At 43.4% G+C, this 19,253-nt stretch overlaps 1 protein-coding gene across 1 annotated transcript; it reads right to left on the bottom strand.

Annotated features, from left to right (window-relative positions):
• Positions 1-1,204: 1,204 nt before the first annotated feature.
• Positions 1,205-5,629, bottom strand: T265_09713 (hypothetical protein; the record flags this gene model as incomplete). The annotated part of the gene is made up of 5 exons (XM_009175874.1): positions 1,205-1,357; positions 2,680-2,760; positions 3,939-4,316; positions 4,511-4,571; positions 5,502-5,629. 5 exons carry the CDS (start codon positions 5,627-5,629, stop codon positions 1,205-1,207), a joined length of 801 nt encoding a protein of 266 aa, XP_009174138.1.
• Between the last annotated feature and the right edge of the window lie 13,624 nt (positions 5,630-19,253).

The raw sequence follows: 19,253 nt of genomic DNA, 5'->3' as shown, positions 1-19,253 counted from the left end.
GGTTGTTATCTTTTGGGAACTCCGCTCATTGCATAGGAACTCAGTATTGTATGAGGCTCAGCAGAACATTTTAGGAAAATTTACCTCGAGCTCCCCAAATAACCCTTACAGCATTGATTTTCAACAATCTTACATTGGTGGGTTTGTATAACCTAGTGGGAGGAGTGAATGACGACGCTGCGCGTCAATTTTACAGGGGTAAGTAAGCCATCGGAAAACAGACAAGCGGGATTCGTAATACAAACTACAATCAGTTGTAATAGATATGCTTCGTCTTGGCACTCTTACGCCATATTTAATAAACTTCTTGTTAATGCCTTCTTATAACTGATACCTGAAACATATGTGCCGAAAATACACGGAGGCAAATTTACCAGAAGTGTATGGGTTGCCAACAATCTAGTGACGAGCGAAAGGTTGGTAACCCTCCAGTGGACACAGCAATCGACGATAGGACCCTTCGACCGCCAGTTACAGGCTATTGAGCAGTCCCACTCAACCGTAAATTCATCACCATCATCATCATCATCANTAAATGAATTACTCACGCTTCGTAGGTTACGCAGGTTAGGACACGTACTCTGAATACAAGAAGACCATCTGCCTTGTAGAGGTCTTTTCGCCCATCCCTGTCTCGAGTAGGAGCGACCGAGAAGTGGATAGTGTATGTCATCACCGTCATCAAAGACAGCAACATCAGTGTTGGCACTGATGCTTCGCTGCCGTACAACCATAATGTTCGTCTAGTTATATATATATATATGATTGTATTAAAAGCCCTACACTGAAAAGAAGAGGAGAAGAGTGGGTGGGGAGGGGACCTAGTGCATTCTGAAGTGCCTACACCTCCAACCGCTCAATCAGACAATCTGAAAAGAAAATGACAGCACGAACGCCACTGACATCGATTAGCCGCCATTTCTTGCAACGTGTCCAGCCACACACAGCCGGGGTCACGGGGACCCCATCCTGGAAGGCGTACAACACCCACAACACCCAAACTTTTTGACGCCAAGTCATGTGCTGTCCAACTTACGGTTTGCGCCGCCCTAAAGGAGGCAGGGAGAACAACACTTGTCTCGGTAGACGGTGTTTCGGCATGCGTAACACATGACTGAGCCATTGCAGTCGATGATGCTGGATGCCTTCTCGGATTGAGGTGTCCGCAGCGCAACCAAATACCCGTTTTCTAATCACCACGTTACTAACCAGCCACGCTTCTGAGGCATCGGTGGTCGAAAACCTGAAGACGCCTCACATCATCTGTCCGCAGAGGCCATGTCTCACCCCCATGCAACAACACAGCGCAAACTGTCGTGGAACGTCCTACAGATGACCCCTCAGGATGAGACCGCCTCTTTGACAACACGACCAATCTGGTTTATTTCCTTTGACATCAACACTACTTGGGCCTCGTGCTTTGCGTGAACCCCAAAGACCAAGCGGTAAGCGGTTTCTTTTCTTGGTGGCGAGAAAGAAAACATTCGGCTCAAATTGTCAGTCATCCTGTAGAATAACTGTGCGCACTTTTCAAACACGGTGGACTGTACGTATTCACAGCTTGATGCATTGAACTAAAACCATGTTTAGGTCCTTGGATCTTGACCACCGACACTAGTCTTCCATTTACAAACGTAATAAATGAGCTCGCTTCCGCTAAATACAGTCAGCAAATCCAAACCAATCTCGCTCAGAGTTCATGTATCCTCCAACGGCTGAGATGCGAAAACTTCTGAGGTCAGTTTTCTGAGATGAATGAAGCTGCTCACAATTTGCCACATTGCTCAACATGTGAGTGGCTGGTTTGAAGTGTCAGCGGAACACGTTTCCTATTGGTTACACGAATAAAAAATAAAAATGACTGGTTTCAGTTCGGAGCTGCGATGAGTAATATACTCAGTCTGTTGTTACCCCAAGTGCTCCTCATCATTGTTACCTATGCCTGTCCAGATAGTTTCACTTCTGTGGGTGACGGGTATTGTATGATCGAGTACCAAGGTGTGTATGACTACTGTGGGGCGCACGAATTTTGCCTTGATTACGGCAGACAACTGGGACACCGGTTGTTTATGGTCGGTAAACATTCGAGGAATTTGGCTGAGCACTTTGACAATACTAAAGGAGCTTTTACGGGATTGCATACGTTACTTAATGATGTCGGTCGATCGGTGGACGGCTGGCAAGTAACCGATCCAGGGAATACACCGCCAACGGAACAGTCAGATGGACTCATTTGGGAATTTGTCAGACCAAACAATGGGAGTGAGACCATCGCGGAGTTGACAATGTATGGTCTGAACGAAATCAATCAACTGAGCACATTTCGTCGGGTGGTTTGTGAACTGTCTTCGGTTCCCCTACCAAATGAGAAGCATATCGAAATGTTTCAACAGTCTGCGCCCCCGAATGGCATGTTCTTGTTAAAGAGCGTCGGCTGCTTTGAAGCACATCCTGGACTGACGGTTTTTGGCTGTGCACTTTGGTAAGTTGAAGGTCACCATTCTTACTTTGATCAGTTGTGATTGGAACTGTTCGACTTTGGTTTAGCAGGTAACAACTGTTACCATGGCTTCGGTTTTAGGGAATAGATTGAACTGCCCGAGATGTAATGGTGGCCATTTCAGCCAACAGGTGTTTTTGGACAGGCTGTTGGGTTCACTTGGCAATCTGAGTACTTACCAGAGACCCAGGTGTTTTTGGACAGGCTGTTGGGTTCATTTGGCAATCTGAGTACTTACCAGAGACAAAATCTTCTGGAGCCTGAAAACAAAATTGACGCGTTTACCTCCTGGCTAAAAGGGAGTAGATATTTTTATACAGAACGTTGGTCCTCGGTGGAAAATGAAGCCTTTACCGTACACTACAAACAATAACTGTGTTTATAGTTGATTACAATTCAAAATTCACCTCCCTTATTTTTCGGCCACAAAACAAATAAGGTCATATAAATTCAGCATGACGTAAATTCCTCATATCTAACCATAAACGCACATAAATAACGAGTAATCGATAGCTAATGATTACATTTAAACGCAACGGAAACATGCAGTCCTGATAACTAACTATCTGACTAGCTTGCCATTTAACTATATGTTTAACTAACTAACTAACTAACTAACTAACTAACTAACTAACTAACTAACTAACTAACTAACTAACTAACTAACTAACTAACTAACTAACTAACTAACTAACTAACTAACTAACTAACTAACTAACTAACTAACTAACTAACTAACTAACTAACTAACTAACTAACTAACTAACTAACTAACTAACTAACTAACTAACTAACTAACTAACTAACTAACTAACTAACTAACTAACTAACTAACTAACTAACTAACTAACTAACTAACTAACTAACTAACTAACTAACTAACTAACTAACTAACTAACTAACTAACTAACTAACTAACTAACTAACTAACTAACTAACTAACTAACTAACTAACTAACTAACTAACCTAACTAACTAACTAACTAGCTAACTAACTAACTAATTAACTAACTCATTTGATACCTAACTAGCCTACAAGCTTACTAGGTACATAACTAATGTTCCTCTGCCCACTTCCAATTTCTCACTCGCTAAGAAAGATTTGATTGCCTTCGTTTTTAAAGTTCTCTGATGGAAGTTTAACAAATTTTACCAGCATCAATGATTCACTCATCATTTGGACGGTAGATACTCGACTTCCCACATACTACTTCCAATATAGACACGAATGAAAATTCTGGAGAATTGTTAAAATAGCTGTAGTATAAGCCGAAAATCTGTCTATCAAACAAACTGTACAATGAAAAGCCAAGGAATCATCAGTACCTCATGAATTTCCCAACATTACAGAACATTCCGGACAATGGATGACCTTCGGCGACGATTACATGATCTGCTCCGATCCCTGATACAATATGGCGCCAGCCATCCTTCACACCATGATGTCAAGCGTTGCTTGACCCCTGGGTGGTAACTTCTCTAAGGGAGAGACCTTGCAGCTTGTGAAACTGTTTTCCTTGGAAGTAGATACTTCATGGTAATGATTAATATTAGTGTTAGCAATGTTGTGGAATGTAGGTAGCTCGGGTGCGCTGTTTGGTTGTTGGTCTGTTCGCCGAGCTTGGCAGTTGGATTGCAAACGTTTCATCACCAATCGAGGTGACATCGTCAGTGCAGGTTTGAGTGGGTGAATTCCTCCTCTTCTGCCTGTGATTATATAGCTTCTAAACAGTATTTGGTAGTTATTTGGTAGTATTTGGTAGTTTATAATATTAGTGTTTTCTAAAAGAGTTTTCACCTGAGAATTCAGGCCCGTCTGTGCTAAAATATACAGAAAAGCACTGCACAAAACCTTACTACGTGTGCCAAAAACTCAAAGTTTCGATCCCGGTCAATGGTTGGACAGTCAAATGCAAGGACGGCACAGCCGAACAGTGTGCTTCTTGTAGCGTAGATTGGCCTTACTGACAGTACGACACCTCAATTGTGCAGTATGAAATCTCATCACACTGTGGCCAGTCCACTTTGTGAACGTTCATAGATAGTCCCTGGGAAGATGCTCTTTATCCGGCTGACAAAGGGCTGCGAAACTGTCTGAAGAAGCCCAGAACGACAGGTGTATCATGAACAGTTTATGTTGCGGCAGAACTTGCAATCCAAAGAAACTCTCATCAACCATTTCCACACATAGTGCGTGTTCCGTTTTTCTGCCATCAGCTTCCATGACTTTAGCCTTGGTGTATGTGATGCCACAATCAATGACAAGCCGTAATAGGCTAACCCAAAAATTCGGCATTATGACTGCCGAATCTAGCTGACTGCATATCTAGTGGGTAGCGGATTTGACCAGTATCCACCCAAGCTCATTGTCTGATCCCTTCGCCAAAGTTCTCCAAATTTTCGAGAAATACACTCATTTGCAAATCTAATTGGTTCTGAGACTCAACTGAATCTCTAGTTTATGATATTCTACAACTGAATGTGCTGCACACAGGCCGCCTTATAATTCAGTTGGCACGATATTCGATATATCGCAGTATATTTTCTCCCAATTTTGTTCTTATGATAACCTATAGACTTTATCAACCGTTCTAGCACGTTATATTGCACACTTGTGAGTGAATAAGAATCAGAGTCTGAAACGATGCATTTTTGCGTACCGCACTTGAGGTAACTTAACTTAGATTAGCTCAGCAATTAACTGGCGAGAAAAGACTTCACAATTACGCGCTGTTTTTACTTGCTCACTTGAAACAATGGAAGAGATCAGATCAACAATCGATAAGCGCAACTATGTAAAAAATATTCCGACACTCTGCAGGGATTAGGTGGTAACTTTACGTCGAAGAGGTTATCTGTCACAATCGATTGATTGGCTGGCTAAGGTTCGCTTTTACAGTATTTCAACTTGATTTGCAGCTGGAATATTAAGTGAACAGCGAGAAAAGGTCAAAAAAAACTTTGTGTGGAGCCATTTAACGAGGCGTAATCAGACACCTACTAGGAGCGTGTAAAGTCAGGGTTCAAGTAGAACATAAGGTTGTTGGAAACTCGGGGACTGCGCCTACTTGATAAGCCCCAAGAAGGGCGAAACCGATTGTGGGCTGCCGAAGAGTTTTCAGCAACCATGTGAGTAGTTTTCTTTATCAAGGTAGATTACCTCTTGGCATGGCAGTCTCACAAAAGTGCATGGAATAATGTGTCGCCTATGGTACAAGGCCGTGTTGTCAGCGAACGAAATCCACTTCAGTCTCATACAAGCTCGGCCATCATATGATCCGTAATCAGTCACTATGTAATAGAGGGGAATCACCATAGTACCGGACAATTCATTTCATACTAAGGCGAAACATGTACAAAGTATTCGAGGAATACACTCATTTGCAAATCAATTTAATTTTTACGAGAGACTCTCGTTTATGATATTCCACAAGCAGAACATGAGGTTGAGGGAAACTAGGGGACTGGGCCTACCTGATGAGCCCCGATCGTGGGCTGTCGAAGAGTTTTCAGGAATCCTGTCTGTAGTTTCCTTTGTGAAAATGTACGAAGTATCTTCCGCCGTCACCTACTGTACCCCTACTTGAAAGAGACGGAAAGAGCGCGAAATGAAATCGGCTGCAGTCAAGCTGGCGGCCATACAATCGCTGTGCCTTCATAGGTAGGGTTTCTGCACCACTTTGGGGTCCTACAGGACATGACATCTGACAAAACTTTCGCAGGGGTGTTACGCAGCTAGAGTTTGTTTGTCCTTCAATGCTTAGTTCGCATTCGGCGGAATTCTGCAAAGACTGTAAGTCTTAGTGAGCAGAACGACTTGCTTCTTTGATGTTTGAAGCTGTGTGTACCTCATTCTTGGTGACCATTCAAACGTTATTTCAACAGCATAGTTTTTCTCGGCTGGTTGCTGTCTCATTATTAATTTTTACTACTGCCTGGTTGAATAGTAGTCATGTGGCGCGGATCGAATCCACTCACTAGTGGCCGTGAGATTACGTGCTTGCAATGCCTTTTGATTGCGTTTAGTTAAACAAACAGTGAGAAGGAGTACTTAAGTGCTTTGGTATCCAACCTGTGTGCTTTTTACAAGCTCACTTTGTCGGCCGCTCCAGGCTATGGAGATTCGAAAGAAATCATTCATTGGTCGTAGCGCACATCACTCAAACGAATTTGGAAAGCTTTCAATAGAATGGCATTTTACTTGAGTTTACGAGCTATACAGTGGGCTGCTGTTTAAACTTCCAAATCAGACGGTCCAACTCGCTCAAAAATTTAAAGCCCTTTCCTTTGAATGGAATTCCTCTCGATATCAAAGCGAAAACAATCAGAAAATGTTATTGGGATGTCGGTTCAATCCTCACCTATTCATCTTTTTTCTCATAAAATCACCTGGAGTTTTCAACGACATTTTGTCCAGGATCCTTTTAGTAATCTGGCCTTACGCAATTAAGATCTTTTTTCTCATAAAATCACCTGGAGTTTTCAACGACATTTTGTCCAGGATCCTTTTAGTAATCTGGCCTTAACGCAATTAAGTTGATTATCAGAAAGTGACAAGAACTAACAGATGTTTCTTTTACAAGAATGATGATAAAAAAGGTGATGTGCACTCGATAAAAATAGACACCATGCTAAAAGTAGAATAATCCAAAAAGTAACTCATCATTTGAGGGCAACTGTTGAGAGTTTCTGAATGAAGTTTCGCACACTTGACGTGCCTTCTGCTACACGTGTTCCGTGCTTAACCGTGGAGACTTGTAGAGCTCGGTTGACTTCCTGTGAGGTGTGCGCGATTGTACGTGTTTGGGCCGAGTCGCAGGCCTATTTATTGTGTGCAGTATGAAAAAAGGGGTGTCCATTCATGTTTGATCATTGCACGCACATGAATACAACTCGGCCTGATATGGTTGAATTTCATAAGCCTGGCACGTGACGCAAGTGCTGGCTGCGTAAACAAAAATCGATAGGAGATCGTGGTGTACGGCTGAGGTTGCAATTGAGACGGGAATGGTCACATGATCTGAGCGGGTGTGACTTGTCAGCTAGTAAGTGATCGCTATAAATTCTAAGGCAGCTTTTTAAGATTCGAGATCCAATAACTGCAGTCTATTCGATCTGTGAGCTTCGAAGCTGAAAAATGGACCGCAATCTGATCTCAGTCACCTGATGATATTAAGTTTCAATCCAGAACGTACAACGGAAAGTCCAGTTATAATATTCGCGACTGAAACATGAGGCGGCCTGGTGCAGCACATTCAGTTGCCTGAGAACATCATAGACGAAAGATTCAGCTGGGTTCCAGGTGAGTCTCTCGAAAAACCAAATTAGTTTGCAAATGAGTGTATATTCGCGTATGTTCTGACATATTTGGTTGATTTCGGGCTTGAAGAGCTTCTCAGTAGCGCAGAGTTGTATTGCATGTGTGCGTATATATGAAGAGAGCGGTGAAAGCCGTCAACAGAAGAGTGCATAGGCCTTCCAGAAATATCGGCTGACAGGTATGGACTGAAGTACACCGCCAACTGATGGTAGTGTATTCTATTTCGATCTTCGGAGTTGGTTCGTCTGTAGACACGACATAGGCCAGTGAAATCTGATTAATATAGGCTGGTTATGCAATGGAACAATCTGTGATTAACACACATCTACAGAAGGCCAGCGCGTCTCTTGTACATTCCAAGACGACCTACTTACTTGAATGTTTATATCACCAGCGACTACAGTGATGCCCGCTGTAAAAAGAACCCCTGGAGCGACACACAAATTTGCTCCGAAACATTCCGAGCCACAGCCAGCTGGGACAGGTGGTTTCCGTCATCCTCGGGATTATTTTGCATACGCTCCTCAGTGAACCGCGCGGAAGTGAGTATCAGAGGGGACCAAGTCAAGTAAAGAAACCTCAGCCGGGCAGCTTAACACAATCGTTATATCGGCATGCCTAGTTGCAGCGTCAACAGAGGTACGCAGTCGGAAGCAGTATGCAGGTGAGCAAGTCGCCACATTAATTACATTAGTTGCGCGCTGGAATTCTGCTTCTGACGGACAAAAGTCGCTTGTTGGCCTGTTGGTTACGGAGTACCACTGGTATCATTCGGAAAAGCCAGTCACAGAATTTACCTTTTTTTAACCTCTTTCGTTCGACAGCCCAGTTGGCCACTGTAACAAGCACAAGAACCGGGGATTAGCTGCACATCAAGCACAATGAGATGCCTGCTGTTTCTCTGATGGGATCTTAACAGGTGATCCATTGTCTTCCAGCTGAAATAAAAGCATGAATGATAGAGTTGATCAAAACAACAGAAACGATGTCATATATGTAGGATGTTCACTATTCTCAGTGGACAAATGTGAGATCCTGATGCAAAATTACTCTGCCACTAAGAGCAAGCTGAACAAGAAATTGACATTGAAGGGTGAGTGATGCTTGCAAACATCTGGCTGCGAGTTTCCAACCCCGATTGACTTAAAATTGTGTGCACCAAAAAATACTTCATATTGTTGAATTCATGTTGTCATAGTACCCGTTTGGCGCCTATTTTCAACGTGTGACAGACAGCTTCTAGCACGTGGTGCATGTAAGAAAGAAGCTAGCGTCGTAAAACATGGCCTCGATGAATGAATGAGCAGGTTGAAGCCATCTTCTGTCTTCGCTGTGGGTTGTTGAGAACTGTTGCGTTGAGCGTCAGTTTGTGAACCATTTTTCGGAAACTAGAAGAAGCTATCTGCAGTCACCTGGACAGCCTGAATATGAATCTACCTACAGTGTAACAACACCTGATCTCTTCCAGTTCACTCGGGGGGGAACGTCTCTTAAGCTCAGCCTGGCCACAGAGTGTAACAGCTGTTTTCTCATAGGAAGTTGATTGGCAGCTAAACTGATGTAGGAATTTTGTAATAGCACATTAGTTTACGACCTAATATTCCTCAAGGTCTTCGACAACTGAAGGACACTAGGCTACCAGTGGGCACTCAGTCGGATTGCATCTACGGTAGATTTTTCAATAGCGATCAGGAGCCTTCCTCAAACTGACACGGAGCAAGCACTTCTTACGTTGGTTTCATCAAGTAGACGATACCACCAGCCCATACGAATTCATCCGAATAGCAAATGTTTACCGCTTTCAGTTTACTAATTTCTGGTGACGTATGTCTATCCAAGCGCCAAATTTGAAGTGATGTGAGGTTAGTTCTGTATAAATGGAAGGCATTTTGGGAGGGAAAGCCACCCAACTTGCAGCGTTTTCCGTCCGTCAACGCTCCCCCCTCCTCCCGAGAAGCGATGGAATCGCGTAGGAAAATCGTCGGGGTGATCTTCTCAGAATGGATAACGGAATCATAGATTTTGTTGAATACATATCTCATATCCCAACAGTCAGGTGAGTATACGACAGAGCTCAACACAAACTGCGAGCTTATTGAGGTCGGTATTAGTATCGGAAACCTGAAAATGCTCATGACAGTTTAGGGATGTGTTTCCGCGAAGGCAGGTGAAACATGAATAAGGTAATGGTGCATTTAAGCCAAGCTGTAGGTATCCATATCTCGAATCCGATCACCGGTCAGTTTGCATCTGTTTAGCGATGATATAACAAACAGGAGTTACTAAAACACCTGGAGGCAGCGTCACAACCATACCAATCGGGAATGGCCTTCCAAAAGCCGTCTACTGTCAAACGGCCGTAGCAAGACATTCTGGTGACGTATGTCTATCCAAGCGCCAAATTTGAAGTGATGTGAGGTTAGTTCTGTATAAATGGAAGGCATTTTGGGAGGGAAAGCCACCCAACTTGCAGCGTTTTCCGTCCGTCAACCCTTCCCCTCCTCTCGAGAAGCGAGTGAATCGCGGAGGAAAATCGTCGGGGTGATCTTCTCAGAATGGATAACGGAATCATAGATTTTGTTGAATACATATCTCATATCCCAACAGTCAGGTGAGTATACGACAGAGCTCAACACAAACTGCGAGCTTATTGAGGTCGGTATTAGTATCGGAAACCTGAAAATGCTCATGACAGTTTAGGGATGTGTTTCCGCGAAGGCAGGTGAAACATGAATAAGGTAATGGTGCATTTAAGCCAAGCTGTAGGTATCCATATCTCGAATCCGATCACCGGTCAGTTTGCATCTGTTTAGCGATGATATAACAAACAGGAGTTACTAAAACACCTGGAGGCAGCGTCACAACCATACCAATCGGGAATGGCCTTCCAAAAGCCGTCTACTGTCAAACGGCCGAAAATGCCACATTTTAATTCAATTCGGGACATGTCATTACCTCAGCTCTCCTTGTTTTAGTGCATTCTCCGGATTGCGGACAGGCTTTACAAATATTTCCTTAGCACTACTCATCCTGAGTGATTAGTCAATCACGCATTTGCCACTTTTTCCAAGAAACTCCATTGTTACATCATTTTTCAACAAATCAGTAGAACCTGCTCTTATGAGGATCCCGTAATCCGCAAAACTAGGGTCGCAACTTGCCACATTCCGCCTGCTTCTATTCTTTGACGCGGTTCTGGATGCCCCCTTTTAATCTAAAACAGACGAGACTGATTCCACTGTTTGTGCTATCACTCACATAGACCATAAAGGATGTTCGGAAAACAGCCGATTCCCCCCCCCCCCCATCAGTAGTAAACACTGACCGAATCGAAACTAATTCATCACTTATTCGTTGTTTGAAGAGACTGTGGGGTATTCAGTTAAGATTTGATCCTTTAAGTGAATGCGATCCATGTCAAAAATAGAGGAGCATTGCACAAATGCTGCAAACTTGTTGGGAGTTATTAGCAGTGCGCACCTCACGAAATTTCAGGCAGTTTCGGATTCGAGGCCTTTCGGTTATTGGTCCAGCCACGACCGACTGCTGACGTCATCTAGGGACCGAAATACCGAAATGTCCGAAGCTAATTGACCAACATTTGCAATTACAGCAGACTGACATCAAAGAGAAAATGATTCACCGAGGTAAAATGCGTGCTAAGGGATTATTCTCTTTGCTTTTGATCACCGAACGCAAAGTCCGAACTCATCCGTCGCTATCGATAATTTCAACAAGCTTTGTCCAGTTCATCTGATCTTTATGCATAGAGTTCAACAGCTACCGTACCTTATATTCAGTTGCATTCATGATCGGCACGCATTCCCTGTAGAGCACCATAAAGTATAACAGAGGAGAATGGGTGCAAATATGTGTTATATCTAACTGCTGTTCCCACTCCAGTGCCTGGTTTCGGAAAAGAACTCACCGACAAGGGTGTGCAACCGCTTTATTTCAAACAAGTGTGTGAGTGAAAATGTTACAGCAGCCCCGCGCTATTTGAAGGGGACTTTTCGACATTGATCCAGGCTGTCTGATAAGCGTTAGTGAACACCCATCAACATCGATCGTGCCTCTGTGAAATGCCTGAACGCAGATCACATTCGTTCATGCTTCTGTGGCGTGCCTGAACACTCATCAGAATTCGCTGAAATGATTGATTGATTGACTGGCCTAAATGCTTGCCGGCATCCTATTGAAGTTTCGGTGAAGTTTTAGGGTCTCAGTAGATTCCGGGCGTCCTGGGGTTACTTTCAAGAATCTGACCTTTCTGCTACCGTGACACTCCAGGTCTCAGCAATCCTCTCGGATGCATATTGCGGTACGCGATATATCAGGCACCATTTTACTTACAGGATAAACGGATACAAGTTGGTAATCGGAGATTGCGCACCAGGCAGTAGAACCGGTGCTCCCGTAAACGTCAGGCGTCAAGGTGGTTGCACTCTCAGTACATCTGTCATGTGACTCTCTGTGGAGTAAAGCTTAACAGTGCAATTAAAAAATCTGGTAGTTAAAAGGTCCTGTCCGACACCTAGCTGGCATATTCCTAATTCCAGTTCGAAATCGACAGACCATGCAAACGAAATGATAGAACTTAATGACCTGTCTTGCAAGAGTTCAAAGCAAAGAAGTGTCCGGATAGACACTGCTCTTTGAACACCTTGAAAGTATGTCTATTCGGATTCCCCGAGCCACGCTGGACAAAACTTGATTGAAGTGGAAAGGTTTTGAGCGGAAAACGAAGTCAAGGATAATGCAGATGTAACGAAGACAATTTCAATGGAGGTTTCGTCCAGTAAATGGGGCCAGTCCATACTGAAAAGCCCAATGGCATCCTTACTGAGGACAAGCACCAGTGCAAGTCTCACGGAATTGCATGAGGTGCCGAACTCGTTACCTCCCGGCCGGTAAGTTGAATTCCTAGGCGTTCGGCCACAAGCAGGTGATCATTGATGTAATTAATTAACACTCAGACAGGATTTAGAACAACCCGTTCTTCATGTAAGAGAGGACAGATCTCGTGGTCACGTGATGGCTGCCGATCAGCCGTTCTTGGTCAAACTGGTAGCAAGAAAGCTGTGGGTACGAAATCTTCTGCAGTTTTGTGAAATACGCACTGCCAAGTATTTTCTATGAGAATGGAACATCTTTGTAGTGATTCCCCACAAGCAGGTGATCATTGATGTAATTAATTAACACTCAGACAGGATTTAGAACAACCCGTTCTTCATGTAAGAGAGGACAGATCTCGTGGTCACGTGATGGCTGCCGATCAGCCGTTCTTGGTCAAACTGGTAGCAAGAAAGCTGTGGGTACGAAATCTTCTGCAGTTTTGTGAAATACGCACTGCCAAGTATTTTCTATGAGAATGGAACATCTAGTGATTGATTCCCGGCCTTTCAGCACAGACTGGCTTCAACTGGATGACGAAACTTCTCAAATCTCCTCACATTACCGATTCCGTCTGTCGACTGAGAGAGGCGGCATTCCAGACGCGAATATTTCATAGGACAAAGCGCTGAAAACAGTTTTGAGAATCTATTCCACGTAGTGTAATACTGGCCAAGTTCGGAGCGCTGAGTAGACAGGATTTACTACCGAAACGTTTATCTCACAATTGGTTTGTGGTGAACTTCTGTGAACTAGACCACTTGTTATAGAGGCAATGTAGGACGGTTATGGAGTAATTCCACGGTTGATGATTGGGTCATCTGCCGGGATTGGTTGACGTCAGCTAGTCAGTCGTAAAATAAGACGAAACTTGAGTAGCGCGTTATGGTCGAAACTGGGAATAACCGGACTAAACGCATCGGAATGGCACCAGAATACCTGCGATTCGCTACGGACATTTGAAAAGTAAAACAACGTCAACATAAGCTGAATATCACTCATGAGACCACAAAGTGGAAGGGAGATTCTTTCAAAGGTCAGTATTCGCTAATGGTGGCTAAACGGGTATCTCTTTTGCACACCAACACGAGTGTACGTAATCAGTGTGGACGACGTTAATCAACCTTCGGTGTTTTGTAACTTACTTACTGATCGCTGCGTTCATTACCTCGCTCATCAGACAGACGTTGCATTATCGGAATGGTCTGTCTTCCTTTCATGGAGAAACAGCCATTGACGACGTGTCTTTCTGTAGATTCAACTGACGTAACAGAAGACATTTGGAGTTCACAGCCTAACAAAACCACGAATTTGTGTTTGCGCCGGATTTAGGGCAGTTCAGAGGGTGGTCGATTGTCACTCGACTTTTTTTGCATAAATTTCCGTTAAATCGTCTTTTCATGGAGAAGACACCCTACTAGTCAGGATTCATTTACTGATTAGCCGACTTTATCCACAGGTGTCTAGTCATCGAGGTGTGAATCGTCACAGATAGTAGAACGTTAGGAACTGTGACGGTTTTTAGGGTGACGTGGTACTGCGGAAAACGTTTCATCTCATTCGTTTAGCTACTTGATAGTCGCAAGTAGTATGTAAGTGAATTCGTTTGCAAGTGGAAGAGGAACCTCGAGAAAGCTGGCACATTGTACAATGTGCAATAGGGTACATGACTAATAGGATACCTGCGGAGTCTCGAGTTTCAGCAGTTTCAACAAACATATTGGCCATGAATGGAGCTTTCAACGAGGAGATTGTCACAAACTGTTCAATTGGCAAAAACATTTTTCGGTTCGTGCCACTGGAAATTTGTCTAGATCAAGTGCAACCCCACACTGTTCTTTGTAAAGCGTTCTGTACTGTGCAGCATATCTGGTTTTCAAGTTTATTGCTCGCGAATAAAAGGCGATACTCAAATGAATCAAGCTCAATCTTTCGTTTATACTGTCCGCTTCAACTGAATGTGTTGCATCAGGCCGCCTCATGTTTTATTTGGTACGATATTCGATATATCACAACAAGTTGTCATTTGAACGCAACACAGTATTCATGGGGCTGTTGGAAACCCATTGAAAATCTATGAGCAGTTCCACTTTTCTTGGCACCCATTAGGGAAGTGCAGTCGCCAATTTTTCGCTAGCCTTATGTTCCACTTTATCCCGAACAGGGCAGAATTCATTCGGAAAATATACTGATTCTTACGCAACTTTGTTTTTCATAGAAGACTCAACTGAGTCTCTCATTTGATGATGTCATTGTTGGCGAGAAAAAGTGCTTTCCTTGTCGGAGTAGAGCAGAGTAAGCGACTGTCCCGGACTGTTCTCTTTTGAATCCGAACAATACCGACGGTGTCCACCAGCTGACACCTATCATTCACCAGTGCACCTGCAGTTTCCTTAACATTTTAATGTGTCGACTGCAAGCTTCTTTCAAACAAAGGCTTCAGTCTGCCTGCAAAAGGCACAATGATCATAACCGTTTAGAGCTATGGGTGACGATCATCTAAAAATCTCTTTTTATTCGCCCCTTTTTTCTGCGTAAAACATGCACGAGTGGGTACAGCACACCGTAATAACAGTGGAAACGACATTTTTAAAATGAGGACCATGTATCTGAGACCAGTTACTGACCTGGATCTCCTCCGTCAGCCAACATCTCTTGCGCACACATAACGAAATTTTTACCAAGCTAAGTAGCAGTCGAATTACTTGAGCAGGTTGATTTCACAAAGAATCCACGAGTGAATACCTCGATTCTACAGAATGACCCGTAGTTGGCAGTTGTCTTGCATTATACCGTGGGGTCTTCTGTGATGTTATCTTCATTTGCGCATCAGATCTTCTGTTATGAGTTCCATCAGCCTTTGGGAGCGAGAAGGCTTGTTTGTGCCAATGTCCCCCTAACATGCAGTGACACAGTGCATATGGCAGAACAACTCGTCGATTGGATTCTCACATCGTTTTGATCTGCCTGGAGTTAATCATCCGTTAGGCCATAGAGTCTGGATATCCGTGATGGGAACATCTCTTTTGCCTAGGTAACGAAATCTGTGAATAGTTTGTTTGAATCTAAAGAAAATCACAACAAAGTGTGTGTTGAAGAACAGATTTTTCTCCACATTAAATCACCATTAGATTTTTTTGCACTTGATTCTCATGAGGTTTGTCAGAATTGCTTGTAAATTTCGGACAATTTGAGCATCAGTTTGGACAGATATTGGGGCACATCAACTCTGCAACCTCTTGCCTGATTGAACAATTAATGGACACCCAGTCGATTCCCAGATCACAAAATTTGTCCTGTTGATTTGCTTGTATATCGTCAATCTTTTTTGAGTGCTTTCCACACAAAGAAGATAAAAAATGCAGCTGAACGTGTAAAAGGGTGAATGAATAAGAATCCAAACAGATGAAAAAAACGTTCAGCAGTAACGCCCTTTCGGTACCTAGCTGCCATGCCACCCGGAGGAAGCACGAGGGCTGGAATACTGCCAGGTTACCCAAGCCTAGACAGGTGAAGTCCAGTGGCAGAGGTCGGATTCGAAACACGGACCTTGCGGTCAGTGAATTTGGGGCTCTAACCACTTAGAGCCATCCACACAAATTGATGAATATGTTATATTTACAGACGGTACAGTAGTTGTATGGGAAAAGGGTATACGATTGTGTGTAGTTATTAATTAAAAATGACTCATCGATAACATATAAATAAATAGCATATGCACACAAAAAGAGCTTAGACATCATGCTCCTGGAAGCAAACTGCTTCCAACCCAACCGAAGCACAGGGTTCACAAGATCCATGACCTTTGGTCACATGATCTGTCGGAAAGCAGTACTGGTGGCGTGCATTCGAATAAACACAAGCTCTCCTCATGTTGGTAAACGGTAAGTGTCCCCTAGATTAAAATACCTGTGGTGTGGTGACTATGCTCGATATTCTAGAATAACGTGAGATGGTCTCTCGTTTTCCAGCGCCATGAAAGATGGTACGGATATGTTTTTCATTGTTCATCTCAAATATTTATGGGCACATACCAGAAAAGTACACGTGCCCTTTTTGTAAAACATATCAGCCGGGATACGTTGGCAACAGTATGGGGGACAGAGAAAAAACGAAAGAGGAACGGTTGAAAAGAAATTCCCAACTGATCAAACGGCGATTGCAATCGGAAACGGAATTCGGACGGTGGGAAGATTCGAGCTGAGAATTTCCGGAATCAGATAGGAGAGTTTTATTTCCGTTCACCTAACGAGTTCTGCTTTGTCACATTGCGGGAGAAGCACACTATGCACAATAAACCGTTGTCTCCTGCTTACTAAAAGTATTCAGGTCAGTATTTATCCCCGAAAATATCCCAGGCTGGCATCTTTTTGCACAAGGTTATGAGAGAGTATTCTGGACGGACCAGTACGCCAACCACTTGGCTAACCAACCTGGGCACACCGCACAAGTTCTTTCAAGAATCTTGATGGATCCAATCACCACGTTCAACTCTCTAAATACTTTGTTTACAAGGATTGACATAATTCTGACTGAATGGCAAATAGCTAAAGTTCCATTGCTAAATACACTCATTTGCACACCCCTCGGTGTTCGCGGGAGACTCACGCAACTACCAGCTGAATATCTCGTTTTTAGTAGACTTCAGCTGCACAAACACCGCCTTTTCGTCAGCTGGCAACCATTTATGAGTATCACGATATGTTTTCACGAGTATAAGTGCTTATGTGTTTACTGAATAGTCTTCGACGGACCGCGAATTGTTTTCCTCTTTTGTAAGCGAATGATTCCTCCGGAGGTTTGGGCGATTCTCCCGCGGGAACCAAATTATTGTGCGAGAGGGTGAATCAAGCAAACCTTGTGAAATTTCTCTTCAACTAGAACATAAAGTTGGAATAAAATTCAAGATTTCGCGCACCTGTTTTTTTAACACGGGTGAGACCGGCCGTGGGCTTTCGAAGAATTTTCAGCAATCTTATAAGTAGTTTCCGTCATGACGAAAGGTTCCATTGCATTCCAAATTACTAGTCCATCCGTTTCCGCTGAGCCAAAAAGCAAACTTCATTTCCTTCTGTATGATTGGTGGATGCAAAAAGCCAATCAGAGATGTGTCTGATTGGCTGTATGAAGTAACCATCCTTTCTTCTCTCTGCTAAATAGAATTAGTTCATGAACTGCAGCTGTTTTTGGGCATCTAAAGAAAACTTCAAAATCACCGAGCATCAGCTTTCGGAAATATTGCAAATTCGTAATAACGTCGTGGTGATGTCTGAAACCACAGTTCGGCACGTCAAGTGTTCAATCTGCAATTTATTGCTACCCGCACTAATCCTGGTTCATTGGACCTCTGCATGTCCTGAAACGTTTGTATCCGTTGGCAACGAGCTATGCATGTATCAGCCCAAGGGTTTGTACAAATATTGTGAAGCACACGAAATGTGTCAACTTATCGGCAGGACAATGGGTTACCGATTGTTCGTGGTCGGTAAAAATTCGCAGAAGCTCGCGGCCTATTTTGACAACAATTCAGGAACGTTTACGGGATTGCACACTCTACTTCAAGACGTGGGACGAACAACCGTTGGGTGGCAAGTATCGGACCCGGGGAATGCGGCGCCTACGGTCGAAAGTGATCGACTGATCTGGGAGTTTGTCAAACCAAATGTTGGAAGTGAGATGATCCTAGAAATGACTGCGTATGGGCTTAGTGAAGTCAATCAACTTCACACCGTACGACGCGTTGTTTGTGAATTGTCCACAATCCCACTACCAAATGAAACTAGCAACGAAAGCTTTCGAAAAACCGTACTTGCAAAAGGTTTTTTCTTCGCAACCAGTCAAAGCATTGGATGTTTCAAAATTCACCCTGAAACTACAGTTGCAGAATACGGAGAAACGAGACTAATTTTGGAGATGACACAACTGTCACTACACAGTTCCCATCGGTTACTTGGGTGTAATTTTGTTATATCTGCTGACTTATCAGAGGATACGATTTTGTTTAGGCTTCTAAGACACCCGCTAAAAAACCAAGCTATTCGAATTCAATCCGGTCACAACTGGAAAACATTTACGATGATGCAATGAACTCTGCTGATCTCATTTCTTTCTGATTTTACGCAAAACGAAGTTCTCCAATCAATAACTGAAAGCTTGTGGTTGAAGCCAACTGAATCGATAATTAGATAAGAAAAAACTTGGTAAAGTGTAGTAAGTTAGACGGCGTACACAAGAGGTAGCAACGGTCCAAGGGTCCATAAAGAGAGAAGTTAAACACTGGAAGTTGGAAGAAAACGTTTCGAACAGGCCTAATTAATGACAGGAAAAACGGTTGGTAGGCATATAGCATGTATCCTGATATCCAGTGTCACATTTCACGTCACTGGGGCAGCCATTGTACAAATTAAGACGGAACTGCAGAAATTAGCATGCTGCATGGAACAACCCTGATTTCGACGAATGGATGACGTCTGCAATTCCTTTTCTGACCGATTTTGAGTCTAACCAATGTGAACGCCTGGCCACAATGGTCAAAGATGG

Source organism: Opisthorchis viverrini, assembly GCF_000715545.1.
Source record: "Opisthorchis viverrini unplaced genomic scaffold opera_v5_305, whole genome shotgun sequence".
In the NCBI taxonomy this organism is placed as follows: domain Eukaryota; kingdom Metazoa; phylum Platyhelminthes; class Trematoda; order Opisthorchiida; family Opisthorchiidae; genus Opisthorchis; species Opisthorchis viverrini.
This window is presented reverse-complemented; position numbering and strand designations above follow the sequence as displayed.